General features: G+C 43.6%; 2 protein-coding genes across 2 annotated transcripts in view; both read right to left on the bottom strand.

Moving 5' to 3' along the window:
* Positions 1 to 4,276: 4,276 nt before the first annotated feature.
* LOC123501173 (bromodomain-containing protein DDB_G0280777-like) lies at positions 4,277 to 11,136 on the bottom strand. The gene is given in 8 exon segments (XM_045249823.1): positions 4,277 to 5,082; positions 5,349 to 5,495; positions 5,878 to 6,060; positions 6,618 to 6,743; positions 7,567 to 7,728; positions 8,258 to 8,829; positions 8,832 to 9,639; positions 11,017 to 11,136. Coding segments are annotated over 7 exon segments (2,457 nt in total). The 5' UTR covers positions 9,595 to 9,639; positions 11,017 to 11,136; the 3' UTR covers positions 4,277 to 4,578.
* A 3,094-nt stretch (positions 11,137 to 14,230) lies between these two features.
* The window catches only part of LOC123501451, a 2,305-nt gene continuing 24 nt past the window's right edge, over positions 14,231 to 16,511 (bottom strand). The window contains exons 1-4 of the mRNA XM_045250281.1: positions 16,478 to 16,511; positions 16,018 to 16,308; positions 15,059 to 15,644; positions 14,231 to 14,892 (exon numbers count right to left, since the gene is read on the bottom strand). The exon at positions 16,478 to 16,511 is cut by the window's right edge and continues 24 nt beyond it. Of these exons, the coding sequence (XP_045106216.1) occupies positions 14,814 to 14,892; positions 15,059 to 15,644; positions 16,018 to 16,308; positions 16,478 to 16,511 (990 nt within the window). The 3' untranslated portion in view covers positions 14,231 to 14,813. The remainder of the gene's footprint in view (positions 14,893 to 15,058; positions 15,645 to 16,017; positions 16,309 to 16,477) is intronic.

Here is a 16,511-nt window from a genome sequence, read left to right as displayed (position 1 = left end):
ACCTTCACTCTATTGTTTTTCTTCAATTTTCAAGTCCACAAATCTGTTGACAGTCCCTTAACAAAATCTAACAACCAGTAGTCTATGCTGATGGAACACTGCAATATACATAAACATGTCAAATTACTTGACCACAAACTATGATTGTGTACATAATATGATCTATAAGTAAACATCTTGAAGTTTACTCAACTGACCCAATTTTTAAACATTTATTTTGAAGTCAGTCTTCAGATAATGATTTTAATTTTTAACATAACTTTGATGTGGTGAGTAGCTTGTGCCTTGAAAAATGCAACAAATAAAAGAACATATATTAGCTAATTATTATTTGCTTTCACCAAGATAAATTGGACTATGGCACATCCATATAGGCTGTATATGAAAAAGTAACAGAAAAGTGGAAATGCCTTATGTAGGTGAATGCATAATTCCATATGACATCAAAGGTGAATCCTGTTCATTGAATCATATTTAGTTGAAGTGAATTGTTACTCTATCTTAAATTGTCAATACTTAAAAAAATATTTCAAGTACATGTAACCATACTGAAATTGACCATGCATACATAAGGTGCTAAGTATCATACAAAAGATGAAGCTGTTCGTCAATTCATTACATATAAGTATACCATTTCTTTTTCTACTTTCACAACCTCTGAAAATTAAAGCTAATAAAAATCACATACTGTATGTAACAATATGAAATCATGCTCTCAAAAACCATACTGGACGAACACAACCAGCTTCACAGTAACCAAAAGGACTTAATCATATTGTGCAGTATTTGGACTTTTCACTTCTTTCTTTACAATTTGCACTTTTATTTGACTGAGCACAATGTTACATTTGATTTGAAGGGAGTGAAGTAAAGGGTTACAAAAGGCACCACACACTCCCTGCAATGCGTTGTTGTCTTTGCACCATTTCTCATAGGTATGTTTGGGCTCAAGTCAATTCAAGTAAATGAGTTATTCCCCGTGCATTGTATGATTCATACTTAATTTTTATATCTGATTATCAATGCATACATCCATCCAACCTATCTCTCTCTCTCTCTCTCTCTCTCTCTCTCTCTCTATACATTTACTTAGAAATTCATTATGTAATTGTTTCTACTTTTTTCCTTAACCTAATGTGGCACAGATTTCTAATTCACTGTCCTTCCTCCTCTCTTCCCATCCTGGCTGCAATTACTAAATAAAACACCCACAATTCCTGCCATCCACAAACAAAATAAATCAGTGGTTTTGCTTTACACATTTTATTCTCAAGTCTGGGTTCCTTTACTTGTACATTTTCTTGCAGCAACTGTGACTATCCGTGGAATATTGGGATGGATTTAGGGCAAAATGCATCTTTAGAATTGCTATTGTAATTAACTTCTTAATCTAATCTTGGATGTCACATGATTTCAAAGATTATTATTATTATTATTATTTGTAATTTGTGGTCTTGTTGCAATTTGAGGCTATGAAATAAACTGGATACATTATGCTAATTTACAGTGATGTCTCAGAGCAATAGTTTAATATCACGGGGCAGTTTGGAAGATCAAAAGCAAGCAGGAAATGCAACTCTTCAGAGCACACCTCCTTTTACCCTCTGATGGCTGTCTGGAAAATGACAGGAGAGGAGGAGGAAACTAAAAGGTTCACAGTAAAACAACAAGACATCCACATCCACTCTCAGCTGCCACACAGAACAGAAAAAGACTACAGGTAAGAAAAGAGGTCAGTAAGGAAGTCAGTCACTTCACTTCTAAACACTATCCACATGTCATTTTTAAGAGGAAAAAGAAAGTACCAGTGAATGTTTTCCTAAGAAAATTAATTTGGTTTCCTGTCCTAGTACTTGCTGATATATATATATATATATATATATATATATATATATATATATATATATATATATATATATATATATATATATATATATACTTGGAGAGTAAGATTTTCTGGATGACTTTAAGGGAGTAAGAGATCAGGATTTTTTTACATTACTAACATTATTCTAAGGCACTGGTGCACAAACAACTTTTGCTGCTGTGACTCTAGTGGCTGCAACCAGTTTAAAAGCTTAATGTGTGTTACAATGGCACATCATCCACAGATGATTAGTGGCTCTCTCTAGCCAGTGGATGAGGTGCTACTAGAACATATTTAATTTTCTGCAGCAACGAGTCACTAAAAGTGCACCAGGCCTTACTCAGTGTTTCTGCTTCCCAACCTTCCGTGGCACAATTATATCCAAAGACCCGAGTATACTGTACTATGATATAAAATCTTAAAGTGAGCACATAACTTATGGAATGTATGAGAAATCCTTAATAACGCCCTATGTTCATAGCATAATATTCTGCATTATCTCCTAGTGGCTCTTCCCTAACAAAATATACTTCTGCTTTTACTTCTATGCTGGATTGCAAACATAGCATTCATAACCTTGGAGAGATACACTCACACATCACATCCAGTTATTTTTTCATGTAAATAAAAAAAAAAATAAATAAAATAAATAAAAAATAAAATAAATAAAAAAATTAATTAATTAAATAATAAAAAAATCCTAGCAGCACATGTTGACATTTCCAGTAATGCCAGAGCAGCCAGTGAGGTGGAGGTGGCACCCCACACCCTGGCCAGTGTTACAGTAAGATCTGGAACAATATAATACTGATGTGCTAAATGTCAATGCCCTTTCATTTATTTTTCCACACCATTCAGATCATTTGAATGCCTTCCATCAAAGGCTCCTGACATACTACATACTTACAGGGATACAGACATACATACATACATTCATACATAATACATGATAATTATTGATTGACTGTGCATGTGTGTTTATAGTAAAATATAATGTATTCAGCAAGTATGATGGGGAAAAGAAAAAAAAAAAAAAAAAAAAGTGGGGCAGACTACATTAGCAGACACAGCAGTGAGTGCTGTCTTTCTCTCACCTCTTCTCTTCCTGCTGTGTGTTAAGACCTAAATCTGCACATGGAAGCTCACACAATAAAATGGACCCCTTAGTTAAAGCACTTATCACAGAATTAGGGCTGATTTTTTGTAGTGTCTGCTGTCCATCTCAGGCTGATCAAGTCTCTGTCAGTCCCACTCCCAGCTAGAAGAAAAGAGTTCTTTCCTAGCTGCCCCACACACTGTTGAGTTGTGGTTTGATTGCTGCTGAAGGAGTACTGGGATACTTTGTCCATTCCTATTTCTAGCAATATTTTTTGCTTCTATTCCACAATTACTTTATTATTTTTTTACATCAATCCTACTCTCTCTCTCTCTCTTTCTGATTTATGCCAGATGATAATATTCCTATATCCCAAATTAAGTTTTCTTCATATTCCTTAAAGTATTATTTTATTAACCACCCATTCATCTATATGAAGTCATTTATTTGTATTTCCTCTTTGATTTTACCTGAGATTGAGACAAATAACTAAACATATTTCCTGCCCTTCTCTTCACTTTTCAAATACTGTAAATGCAAAGTTACTTTTCTCTAGACTGGCAACACAAGTCAGCAAGGTTACTTCTGTATTACAGTATTTACTATAACCACTATCATTTGCATGTCAATAGATGTAACTATATATATATATATATATATATATATATATATATATATATATATATATATATATATATATATATATATATATATAAAATGAAATGGTTTCTTGTGTGCTGTGTTTGGCAGGGTTATACTCACAGTTTTGTTAGATAGGGTGGAATGAAAAGCTTTTCGTCTCATTAACTCCCCTCCTCTGACTGACTGTCTTCACTCTCTCTCTCACTGCCGAAATGTTGCATCTCTTTCTATCTTTTATCGCTATTTTCATGCTAACTGCTCTATTGATCTTGCTAATTGCATGCCTCCCCTCCTTCTACGGCCTCACTGCACAAGGCTTTCTTCTTCCTCTCACCCCTATTCTGTCCAACTCTTTAAGACAAGAGTTAACCGTAGTACTCTCAATCTTTCATACCTTTCACTGGTAAACTCCGGAACTCCCTTCCTGCTTCTCTATTTCCATTTTCCTTTGACTTGACTTCTTTTACGAAAGAGGTGTCAAGACATTAGTCCCTGAATTTTGGCTAACTCCCATGACTTTTAGGGGACTGGCAACATAGTGGGCCTCTTTTTCCATATTTTGTTGTCCTTGGCCAGCTGTCCCTCCTACATATAAAAAAAAATAATAATAAAATAAATAAATAAATAAATAAAAAAAAAAATAATAATAATAATAATAATAAATTTTTAAAAAAAATCATGTAAATTACAAATGAGATTCAGGTAATATTTTGAATTTAGGTGTGTCTCCCTAAGATGAACATTTTAAGTGCTTTGCCTAAACAATTCAGTTCTGTGGTCAGTGTCAATCCTTAGATGCAATTCTCCTTGCCTGACAACTCTGACAGCTGATGACTTCTTCAGTTGGATCAAAATGGCCTGGTGCAAATTTTGGGTTTTAGATTATGATGAATCATTATATCAATGTTATCTAAAAAAACAACACTTATCTTCACTCTCTCTCTCTCACACACACACAGACACAGACACACACCTACTGGTGGAAGGTGTTTTCCTTCATCCCGGCCATGAAGTAGGCAGGACTCTCCAGCATCTTCTGGCAGGGAGGGATCTGGTTCATGTGTGGGGGGGCCATAGTCTGGTGGGGCTCCAGGTAATGGCCAGGGAAGTAAATGTCTCCATTAGGTATGTAGGCATGGGGAGGCTCCTGCATGGTGGCCCCGTGTGCGGGGGGTGGCGGTGGGGTGCAGTGGGGGTGGATGTGGCTCATGGGTGGCGGTGGAGGTGTGTACATGGTTTTGCTATTTGCATTCACTCCTGTGTCTGCTTTCCCATTTTGCTTTTTCTTGCTGGATCCTCGGGCCTTCTTGCTCTTGGTGGTGGTGTTGGTGTTGGTGTATGGCTGTGTCTGGTGGTGTGGGTGTGAGTGGTGTGGCTGGTGTGGCTGCTGGTCTGATGGACTGACCTGTCCATTGGGTGACTTGACAGGTCGCAGGTGTTTCCCGCGGCGGTCCGGCTCAGGCACCAGTGCTCCATCCTGTGGGTGGTGATGGTGGTGGGTCAATAATTCATATTACTTTCATAGACAAAAAAATACTGAAAAGATCAACAATCAAACAGAATAAAAACTAACACAGGAAGGACAGAGAGAGAGAGAGAGAGAGAGAGAGAGAGAGAGAGAGAGAGAAATTCATCAATAATCTTATATTTTCAAAACTCAGAAATTGCTAAAATTCAATAATCATAACAAAAGCAAGAAAAATCAACAGCAGTCCACACACACACACACACACACACACACACCTTCATCTGATGGAAAAGTGTGCGGAGTCGCTTGTCACTGGTCAGGCCATGGCAGCTCATGAAGGCGCGTTTGCACACCCTCAAGTGCTTGCCGTTGATACGCACAAAGTACTCAAAGGTGTTCTGGCGCCGCGACTCCTCCGCCGGCTGGGGGAGAGAGGGAAGGTGGAGGAAATTTCTACCTCTTATCAAGTTTGTGGTCGATACTTCACCTCTTGTTCTTGTCTTTTTATCTTTACTTTTTCTCTCTCTATTCTATACATTTTTCTCTTCTTATATGTTATCTCTCTCTCTCTCTCTCTCTCTCTCTCTCTCTCTCTCTCTCTCAAACATATACAGTAAAAAGACAAGAATGAAACTGGGCAGAATACCTTTACAATCACACAAGAGCAATACATTGAGGAATACCTTACCAGTGGAAGTGACAAGCAAAAAACTCACACCTCGGTACAAAAAGACAAAATGTAACAAGCTTTAGTCAATCCTACACACACAACACACACACACACACACCACCACACCAACATACCTTCTTGGTGTAGCGGCGCTTAACGTCACACAGCTTGAGGCAGGTAAAGAGGTACGAGTTCTGTAGGTTGAAGTCACTCAGGTCCCAGAAGTTGTTAAAGATCTCAAGTATTTTGGAACCCATGCGCTCCCAGCACTTGAGGGGACAGTGGCAAGGTGGACCTATTATTCGAGCACCCACCACCTGTGTTAGGAGAGCAGGGATTAATGCAGGAGGAGGAGGAGGAGGAGGAGAAAAAAAAAAAAATAATAAATAAATAAATAAAATAAATAAATAAATAAAGGAAAGGAGTAAAAAGGAGGAAAGAAAGAAGAAATAGTAGTAGTAACTGGAAGAGGAGGAGGAGGAAGGAGGGAAAAGGAAGAGGAAAGGACAGAGAGAGAGAGAGAGAGAGAAATAAAGTAATAGTAATAGTAGTAGTAGTAGCAGCAATTGTAGTATTAATTAAATTTTTTACGTGAATATTCTGACATTTCTATTTGTAGCAGGTGTGAGATGTGCACATGAAATACTGTACATCGCAACAAACAATACTGAAGCCTTCACTTTACCAATACAAACTGAACATTCACAAGCACCTAACATTTCATCTTTCCTTCTACAATGCCAGTGATTTGATTTTAGGGCCTTGTGAAGTGTGGAAAATAAAAGAAGCAATCACACGAGCACTTAAAACACTTAGCATCCCTTAAATGAACTAACAGGGACACACCACAACACATAACAGCCTCCCTCCTCACCTTCCCCAGGCGATTGACGTACTCCCGGCCTGAGTTTCGGTTTAGTTTGATCCGCTGTCTCTTCTGCTTGAGCTGGTTGATGGCCTCCTCACTCTCCCTCTTGATGCGGTTCAGTGAGGTGTCAATCTGTGGTAGGAGAGGTGGTAGTGACAGCCAGTTATAGGTGCCGGGAAACTACTCTATTTTTTTTTATCTATAAGGAGTCTTTTTTTACAAGTTCAAGAGGGTATAGTGGGTTAAGTGAGGTGTCAATCTGTGGTGTGGGAAGATGTGGTGGTGATCGCAAGGTGATGCGGGAAACGGCTATAACATCGTTCTTGATTTCTTATAAAGGTTTCTAGCAATATAGGGAGTCTTTTATAGGCTGAAAAGGGTATAGTGGGTTGAGTTAAGTGTCAATCTGTGGTAGAAGAGGTGGTGGTGACAGCTAGGTGTAAGTGTCAGAAAACGGCTTGTAGCGTTGTGACAAACCTAAGTTTCTTAACATCTTATAATATTTACCATTACTCTTGTTTTTTTTCTATTATTATTTTTTTTTTTTATTTAAGTTTATACCACTAAAGGAAGTCTTTCATAGTTCCAAGGGTGTTTGATGGGTACTACACTAAGACCCTAAAGGTGCAGCATCTTCCACCACAATCTCAACTAAAAGTGCAGCATTTTCCTTTACCTTAAGTTCCTTGATTCTCTGACAATCTCCACACATAACTGAACAACTGATGAATTCTAAGGTCAGGAGACTTGTAAGTGAAGGAAAAAACACAAACTCAGCCTTAATAAACACAGGTTGATTTCTGACTGACAAAGAGTGTACAAGTGAACTGCAGTGTATTCATTTGCAATGGTGGGATTGAGTTAAAGGTCTCTGCCAGATATGAAAGGAAAAAAAGAATATGATAAAATTCTAATCCTATCTCTCTCTCTCTCTCTCTCTCTCTCTCTCTCTCACCATTGGGCCATTCTTAGGATCAATGTGGATAATATTTTTCTTGGGGACAATGATGCGTTTTCTTTTGACTCGCCGGGCTTTCTTCACCGGCTGCTTCTTCTCTCTCTCCTTCTTCTTCTTCCACGGTCGCCGCCACGTCCTCTTCACAGGCACTGGCTTCACCTGTGGAGGGGGAGGGGTGAGGGGCCAGCAAGGTGTGAGTGGTGACACTATTGACAGTGGCAGGTTTTTTTTCCCTTCAACATACAATGGTTGATAAAAATTACTCTGAACTGTATTTTTCCATCTGCATATTTTCCTTTCTGACAATGCTTTGACAATCCACTCTTGTAGATATTTCCTTTTTACATCTCTCACCTCCTTATTCACATTATTCATATTCACCTCGGTTGCCTGCTTGTCACCCAGCCAGTCTTCCCCATTATGGAGCGAGCTCAGAGCTCATAGACCAAACTTTGAGTAGGACTGAGACCACAACACACACCTTATTTACTTAACTCCTGAACAGAAAGTAATCTAAGCCAAAGTGGTAGTGAACTCAGTGTGTAGCAGTAAAGGATAGAGCTACCAAAATACAAAGCCAATCTCTGTAAGGGATGACATCAAAATAGAAACATGAGCTACAAAATTAAGAAAGGGATAAGTTTAGAAGGATGACCATGGCTAGCAGAGGAAGCAACCACCCACTTACATCTTCACTGCTTACTGCTCCATTGGTGACAGGTGTGGCAGAGGTAGTGGTGGTGGTTGTGGTAGTGGTTGGTGCTGTTTGTGGCACCAGGGTTGTCTGGCTGTTGCTGCTGCTGGTGATGTTGGCGTTGTTGTTGGTGGTGGTGCTGCTGATGATGCCATTGCTGCTGCCAATGGCAGTGTTAATGGGATTGGAGGTGGGGCCGGTGTTGCTCTTGTTGACGATGACTATGAGTGGTGGGGGGACTGAGGCGGGTGTGGGGGTGGTGGTGATGGGACAGGAGGCCACCACCTTGTTGCCCGTCACAGCTGTGGCCGCTGCATGCTGCACTGCCACGGGCAGCTGCAGACTGTTGACGATCTGAACGCTGCTGACTGACGTGAGTATCTGCTGTGGCTGGGAGTGTGGGGGTGGTGGTGGTGGTGGTGCCTGCTGCTGCTGCTGCTGAACTTGTTGAATTTGTTGCTGTACATGTTGCTGTGCTTGTTGCTGTTTTTGTTGTTCCTGTACCTGCTGTACTTGCTGTTGCTGCTGCTGCTGCTGCTGCTGCTGCTGTTGTTGTTGTTGTGCTGCTGCTGCTGCACCTGCTGCTGTTGTGCTTGTTGCTGTTGTTGCTGCTGTTGTGCTTGTTGTTGTAGATGCTGATGTATTTGCTGTAATGTTTGTACTTGTTGCTGTTGAAGCTGTTTTGCTTGCTGCTGCTGCTGCTGAGTTTGCTGTTGCTGTTGCTGCTGTGACTGTATCATCTGTGTCTGTTGCTGCTGCTGCTGAGATTGCTGTTGCTGGACCTGCTGCTGCTGTTGGTGCTGCTGCATGAGCTGCTGCTGTGCCATTGGCTGCTGTGCTGTAGCCTGCTGGACAGCCATTTGCTGCTGCTGGAGGAGCCTGGGTTGGGTGTGGGGCTGCTGGTGCAAGTGTGGGTGCTGCTGCTGCTGCTGGACATGCGGATGTGGCACCATCTGTGCCACCACTGTCTGGGGCTGCAGGTGGCCATGCTGAGGTGCCGTGCTGGTAGTCACCCCAGCCAGGCTCACCAGGGATGCAACCTGTGGCATTGGGAGGGACGTGGCAGTAGCAGCGGCCGTCAGCTGCTGAGTGTGGCGTGGCTGTGCTTGTGAGGCTTGCTGCTGCTGCTGCTGCTGCTGTTGTTGTTGTTGTTGTTGTTGTTGTTGTTGTTGTTGTTGTTGTTGTTGTTGTTGTTGTTGCTGCTGCTGCTGCTGCTCCTCCTCTTTAACATGGTGGTGAGCTGTCTGGCCTTCCTGTACCACCTCACAAAACTGCAGTGGGGAGAAAAGGTCCTGGGAAAACCCCGAAGTGTCTGGCGCAGGCTCCGCCATCACTCAGCTCCCAGTCACCTCTCAGCGGCCCATTGGCATCCTCAGCTGGATGACACAAAAAGAAACACTTATTAATGGTGTTACAAACTACACCTTTAGTCCTGCTCCTTCCAATCCAAACTGATGACATATGCTTAATGCTGCCAGAAATTACACCTTCTGCCCTACACCCTCTGTCTTGATGCTTAAATTGTCGGCAGTGTAAGCCTGTCCTCTGGTGCACACTGGCCCTTTCCTTCACTGTGAACACATGACTGGGTGAATGAAGATTTATGGAAGACAGTGGAAATATAAAACAAAATTATTTACCATTTGCCATATTTAACAATCTCATGGAAGACAGTGGAAATAAAAAAAAAGATGATTTACATGTTTAACAATTACTAAGCTTTCACTTTCATTCCATCTTTTTTTATTCTTTCAACAAACTTCCCTGGTTAGATTAGTGTCTAAATTTGGTCTAACTAGCCAATCCTCCCACCCCCAAAAAAAAAAAAATAAATAAATAAAACTGCTTTGCCACCAGACACCCAAGTTTGTTCCAGGGATATGGAGAAACGGGGATGGAAGAAAGATCTATATAAATAATTACCAAACAGAATAATATTGTAGATCTAATTGATAAATAAATACAATTAATAGAATGAAATGAGAGAGAGAGAGAGAGAGAGAGAGAGAGAGAGAGAGAGAGAGAGAGAAACCCTTGTTCCATCATATAGCAAGACAATGAAGTTAGCCTCATAGCTCCATAATCCCTGGACAGGACAAGAAGTATTGGACTTAGGGGAGACAAGGGAGACCAAGTGAAGCCGAGTATTTAATGAAACCTGAATGTACAAGCCTCGGCAATCAGATCATCGCTGCAGAGTCAATGGGAAGCGACACTGGAAGGTTATGTCAGTTAATGAGCGGAGATGGGAAAATACAGGTGTAGTGTGCATTATACTACGCCCGCCACGTGTAGACCTGACAACTCCCATCACCGTTCCCTGTGTTCTGGTGTTCTTATTCAAAACAGTGCAGGGTTTGCCGGGCGTCGCACTTATGCCCTTCTCGCCCTCACTCTCACCCCGCCATGATGCTTACTGCCTTTCTGCCATCCACGCCCACTTATCTCGCCCATTTTCACCTACTTCCTGATCCCTGAGCACAAATATAATCCCATGTACTCAATCCCCAGCCTCCACAGCATCCCCAAGGCCACTTTCACTCTCAGCAGGGGATCGGAACACAGCAAAAATCACGTTTGTCAAATAATGTTTAAAGGTCAGAGAGGCGAGACCCGACCACCTCACCAAAGGGACACAACCCACACTTTTCTCGCTCCCCAGGCCACGTTTACCCGTCATTTCAACCCCATGGAGGCTTTTCCCGGTACTATTAAGGGTGGCAAGGTCCAAGATGCTGGTCTCTATTTCCTACCTCGAAAAAACGTGTGAAATAACAAGCGTCTCAGAGCGTCTTGGCGAGGGAGAAGAGGCGCTGCAGGCAAACTATTCATCATTTTCTTCTTTTTTACGGTCCACAAATATCCTTTAACCTTTAGACTCCCCATATAATATTTTTAAGGTCAGCAGTCATCTTTGTGTTGGTTTGTATGAGTGTTTGTGTGGTTTGTTTGGTGTTGAGGAGTGTTTTTCAAGATGTTAGGGTGCTTGTGTGAGTTGCGGCCTATAAACAATGGTTCCTGTGTTGCTGTGTTTCGAGGAGTCTTGCGAGGAGCGTCAAACAAATGCTTCTCTCTCTCTCTCTCTCTGTCTCTGTCTTGCTTGAATTACTACATGCACTACAATACAAAGCTTGCTTCTCCCTAGGGGTGTCTGTTCTGTTGGATCTAATGTCTATTCATATCTTGTACTGTACCTACTACCTGGATTATTGGTGTATATTTTTTTAATGTCTTTTTTTTTTCTTTTTTTACCTCGTTCCTCTTTGTAATGTTTTATTCTTCCGTTTTCATTTTCCACTACGACTGTTCCAACTATGGTTCCAACTACTACTAGCCTACTAATATATATATATATATATATATATATATATATATATATATATATATATATATATATATATATATATATATATATATATATATATATATATATATATATATATATATATATATATATATATATATATATATAATAATAATAATAATAATAATAATAATAATAATAATAATAATAATAATAATAATAGAGAGAGAGAGAGAGAGAGAGAGAGAGAATTTTCAGGGAGTAGTTGAGGTCAAACTCCTATGACCTCCCTCACTGCTCTACTCTTTCCTTTACCTGGTCCTGAAGACACACGCACAAAAACGCGCGCGCACGCACACAAACAGACATTCACACACACACACACACAAACGAGAAATCTATATTACTCGTTTCGATTATTTATTAAACTTTAGTTTCAATATGTGTGTGTGTGTGTGTCGTGCATCATGTTTATTGTTTTCATATTGTAACCTTTAGTTTTGTTATATTACCACAATTTCTCTGGGATTGGTGTTTGTCATTATTAGTATCCACCACCACCACCACAACAACAACAACATCAACTACTACTACTACTTCTGCATGTTGCGTCTCTGTTTAGCCGTGGGGGTGAAATATTCCAGAGTGGCGGGGTGACAGAGACTAGGCTGGCCAGGCTGCTGTGTTGTGCCATACAAACAAACATCACTGGGTCTGTCATTCTTATTCTACTTCTTCTTCTGCTCCTCCTCCCCTTCATATTCTTTGCCTCATCCTACACCTCTGTCTTTGTGCTCCGTTCTCCTCCTCCTCCTCCTCCTGCTGTTGTATTTGGTGCATCTCTTTATCAATCTTCCTCTTTCCTTTCTTTCCTCTATCTATGTTTGTCATATTTCTTTATTGGTCTGTCAACATCTTTGTACCCACTGAATCTCTCTCTCTCTCTCTCTCTCTCTCTCTGAGTGAGTGAGGGCCTTATCTTGTTTGAACACATTTTGACAAACCTGCTCCTTGGAAACATTTTCAATTCATATCAAAGCGAAGAAAGTAAAAGAAGAAGACAAATTGATGGGTCAGTCGTGCAGCTCTCTGAAAGTGTCGGCCCACCTGGAGGTGGTGGGCCAGTGTGGCGGCGCCGACCGCCTCACCCTCTGTCTGCCCCGCAGCAGGGGGAAGGGAGGCCGGCGCCTGCTGGGGGCCTTCAGCTTCCCCAGCGCGGGGGACGGGGCAGGCCAACACAGGTCTGCCCGCAGCACCTTGGTGGCCGTTGGCAAGGTCGCCAAGAAGGACGGCGCCACGCCCGTCAGGGTGGACTTCCTGGCGGGAGCGTCTCTCGTGGCCCGCCGTGAGATCCCGCTGGCTGACCTGCTGGCGGGTCTCCGGGCAAACCGTCTCGGGCGCCGCTCTGCGCTCTTCTTCAGCCTCAAGGCAGGCCAGGCTGAGGATGCAGCAGTCGCCGTGTACTACAGCAGAAGGCTCCTGGAAGAACCAAGGCCACTCAACGAGGACCACCAAGAACCAGCCAAAACCGACCAGCATGCCAGCCTGCCCCCCCGGGCTGCCCAAACCAAGCTCAGCCTGCCTCCATATGCTGTGTATACAAGCCCCAGCCTGATCCCCGAGGTGACGTACTGTGGCCTCACCCCTAAGGTCACGGTGATACACCTTGGGGAGGGCCGGAGGTGGGCCGCTCCCCAGGCCCGGCCCCGGCAGGAATGGGGCCACACTCCTCAGGCTGGTGAGACCGTGGACAGCCTGACCCCCGAGGTCGTACACCGTGACCTCGGGGATGGCGAGAGGTGGGCCGCTCCCCAGGCCCGGCCCCGGCAGGAAAGGGGCCACACTCCTCAGGCTGGTGAGACCGTGGACAGCCTGACCCCCGAGGTGGTACACCGTGACCTCGGGGATGGCGAAGGTGGGCCGCTCCCCAGGCCCAGCTCCGCCACAGGAGGGGAGAGCCCCGTGGGAGGTCCTCTGTGGGGGGACGGGAGGCCGTTGTCTTGCAGCCTTCCATGCCGTCCCCATGTAAGCAGGGGAAGGAGGCCCCGCAGGGTGGCAGGGGCGGGGACGGGGGCCGCCTGTGTGGCTCCTGCCTAGTGGTCAGCCTGCTCCAGTGCGGGCAGGCCATGGCCTTCACGCTACTCGTGTACCACGTGTGCCTGGAGTGGCTCTGACACTCAGCCTCTACACTAGCTAACCTTAGCTTAGGAAGCGTTAGGTTAGGATAGGATAGGCTAGGTTCAGTTAGGCTATGTCTCTCTCTATATATCTCAACAATACAACACTATAACTAGTACAGTATTCTCAAACGCTCTGCTCTCATTACAACCTTCTAAACACTCTTTCCACTCACAACAATACACAAACAAATAAGTAAGTACATCAAAGAAAGAAAAATTCATCTATTACTCTATCTACTTTATCCAAGTATTCGTTAATTATCATCTTTATTCATGCATGTATCATTTCTCCTCTCTCTCTCTCCATGGTGATGATGATGATCGTTATTATTGTTATATCTGCCGAAGATCCAACACCTCAAATAGACGAAAGAGACAGAGAGAGAGGCATCCATTTTGTATCTTAAGGGAGTGGTGTTTGTGGTGGTAATTCAGAATATTAAAACAGGGAATAATCTTTATTTTTCCATTGCGTCCTTAAATCTAAATATTACAGCGCAGTGCATGATAACTGAAACAATTCATTCACACTGCATGGGTCGCATCAAAACCCACGGACTAACTTTCACTGTTATCAATAACTCTGAAAAGATCTACATAAACGTCACTTATAAACACATATAAGAAATATCTACACGCAAAATTAGAAATAAATATACATACGATAATCAAAACCACATCTAATGCAACTAGGTAAACCCGATAAAAACATTACACTGCTATAAAACAACACTTGCATTACAAAGGCACACAGAGGGCAAAGCGTACATACATGCATCAGAAGGCACAGTCACTGCAATGCTATCACAGTTCTCGTCAATCAAGGCACACCAAACCGCAAACTCTCGACAACACACACAATATATCAACTTAACATGAACACACATCGTCACAGTCAACGGTTAAGCACACGTCAGTCACTGAGTGAGTGATGTGCTTATTGGGGCAGCAAGACACAGCAACACAACCTTCACGTTCAGAGCCACACCTCACCACAGCCATCACACAGCTATATTGGTCCATCCTCTCTACATAGCTGTCCTCTGCTCTTCTGCTGCTTCCTTCCCTACCTCCTCCTCCTCCTGCAGCTGCACCGCCGTCTCCTGCTGGGGTAGGTGGGGCTGCAGCCGTGCACACTCCTTGGTCTGCAGGAAGGAAGAACAAAACACGTTAGCCACCAACAAACCTCTGTGACAATGGATTCTTTGGCGGACACAAGTTGTTGTTGTCAATCATGTGCAGGCAAGCGTCAACTGCCAGGTACAGTGTGCTCAGGTGTACAATGATTAACGAAATAATGAAGACACTTACCCATTCCTTGAGCAGCTGCAGTCCCTCACAGCAACACGCCTCACAGCCGCACAGCAGGCTCCATCTCCATCTCCGACCTGCACCTCAATTTGAGAGAGCACCCACGCCCTCGTCCTGGCCTTGCGTGCCTCTGAGGTGCACATGTGGGGCAGGCAGTGGACGGGAGCCAGGGGCAAGTCAGCAAGCCTTGTCACACTGTTCTCCGTCAGAGTGGCTCCAGTGGGCGGGAACAAGGGCGGCACATGGGGCCTGGTGGAGAGGCCCCGGGCAGCGAGGGGCACTGCGGCGCCGAGCCTGCAGTTCCATGCGACAGAAGACTTGGGATTGCGACCGGCACTGGCACTCTCAGAGAAAACGGGCGCTGGACGGGGGCACTCCACGCCATTCCTGGCACTGGACGTGGCAACGACGGAATGGAGGGGAATGCTGGGGAGGAGGTACGGGTGGACGGAGGCTTGAAACAGCTCAGGGGAAAGTCTTGTGGGCACCCACTGCGCGTAAGTAGACAGTGTGTAAAGGTCCTGGAGCGGGAGACGGCTGCTTCTGGAGATCTCCACTTCCTTCTCATCTCCTTCAGGTCTGTCCACTGCGGGAGAAGCAATGCGTTAGTGAAGACAACGGCAGGCCCGGTAAAGGTGTGATAGACCTACTGTAAGATATGACTCGTGTGTGGGAAAAGACTGAACCCAGACCGCTACAAATAAAAGATGCTGATGAATAAAGACAAAACAACAGAAAACCCAAATAACAAGCATAAAAATACTTAAGAACACCGGAAAAGACAAATAACAAAGGAAATACAATTACACGCACAAAAGAAAAGTAAAAGACACATAAGGGAAAAGAAAGAAGGAAAGACATAGAGAGAAACAAGAATAAAACAGACATACAGATGAAACAGAAACACGAATTGAACCACAGAAAACACAAAATGACAGACAGACACACACAGCACTCACCTGACAGCACACCCTGGCGAACATGAACAGCAGCAGCAGACACACCAGCATGCCACCGACCACCACAGCCACCATATCTATCTCGCAGGACACGACGTGCGAACCACAGCAAACACACCAAGGAAGGACCACTCACAGAGGAAGGACACTGCGCCGACGAAAGCTTCTCTTCTCTCTTGGAACTGGAGGAGAGTAGGGCAGTACCTCCACCTTCTCTCCTGGATACGTCTTGTCTCTCCGGCCTCAGCTGCAGAAGTGAAGAATGTTGGAGTTGCGCCTTGTCTGTCCAGCCTCAGGTACAGGAATGGAGGAACCTGACTCTCTTGCACTACAGGAGCCAGGTGCTGCTGCAGAAGGTGAGGCGGCAAGACTTCGGGTGTTGGAGAGGTACAGCAGAGGAGAAGAACGTGTGCTCTCTTCCAAGCCAGGAGATGGAATGATATCTTCAATGCTACCTTACTTTTGACACCTGCTCCTGTCACCCTGTCAACTGT

This window comes from Portunus trituberculatus, chromosome 9, assembly GCF_017591435.1.
Source record: "Portunus trituberculatus isolate SZX2019 chromosome 9, ASM1759143v1, whole genome shotgun sequence".
NCBI classification, from domain to species: Eukaryota; Metazoa; Arthropoda; class Malacostraca; order Decapoda; family Portunidae; genus Portunus; species Portunus trituberculatus.
The sequence above is the reverse complement of the archived record's forward strand: the minus strand, read 5'-3'. Positions and strand labels throughout refer to the sequence as shown.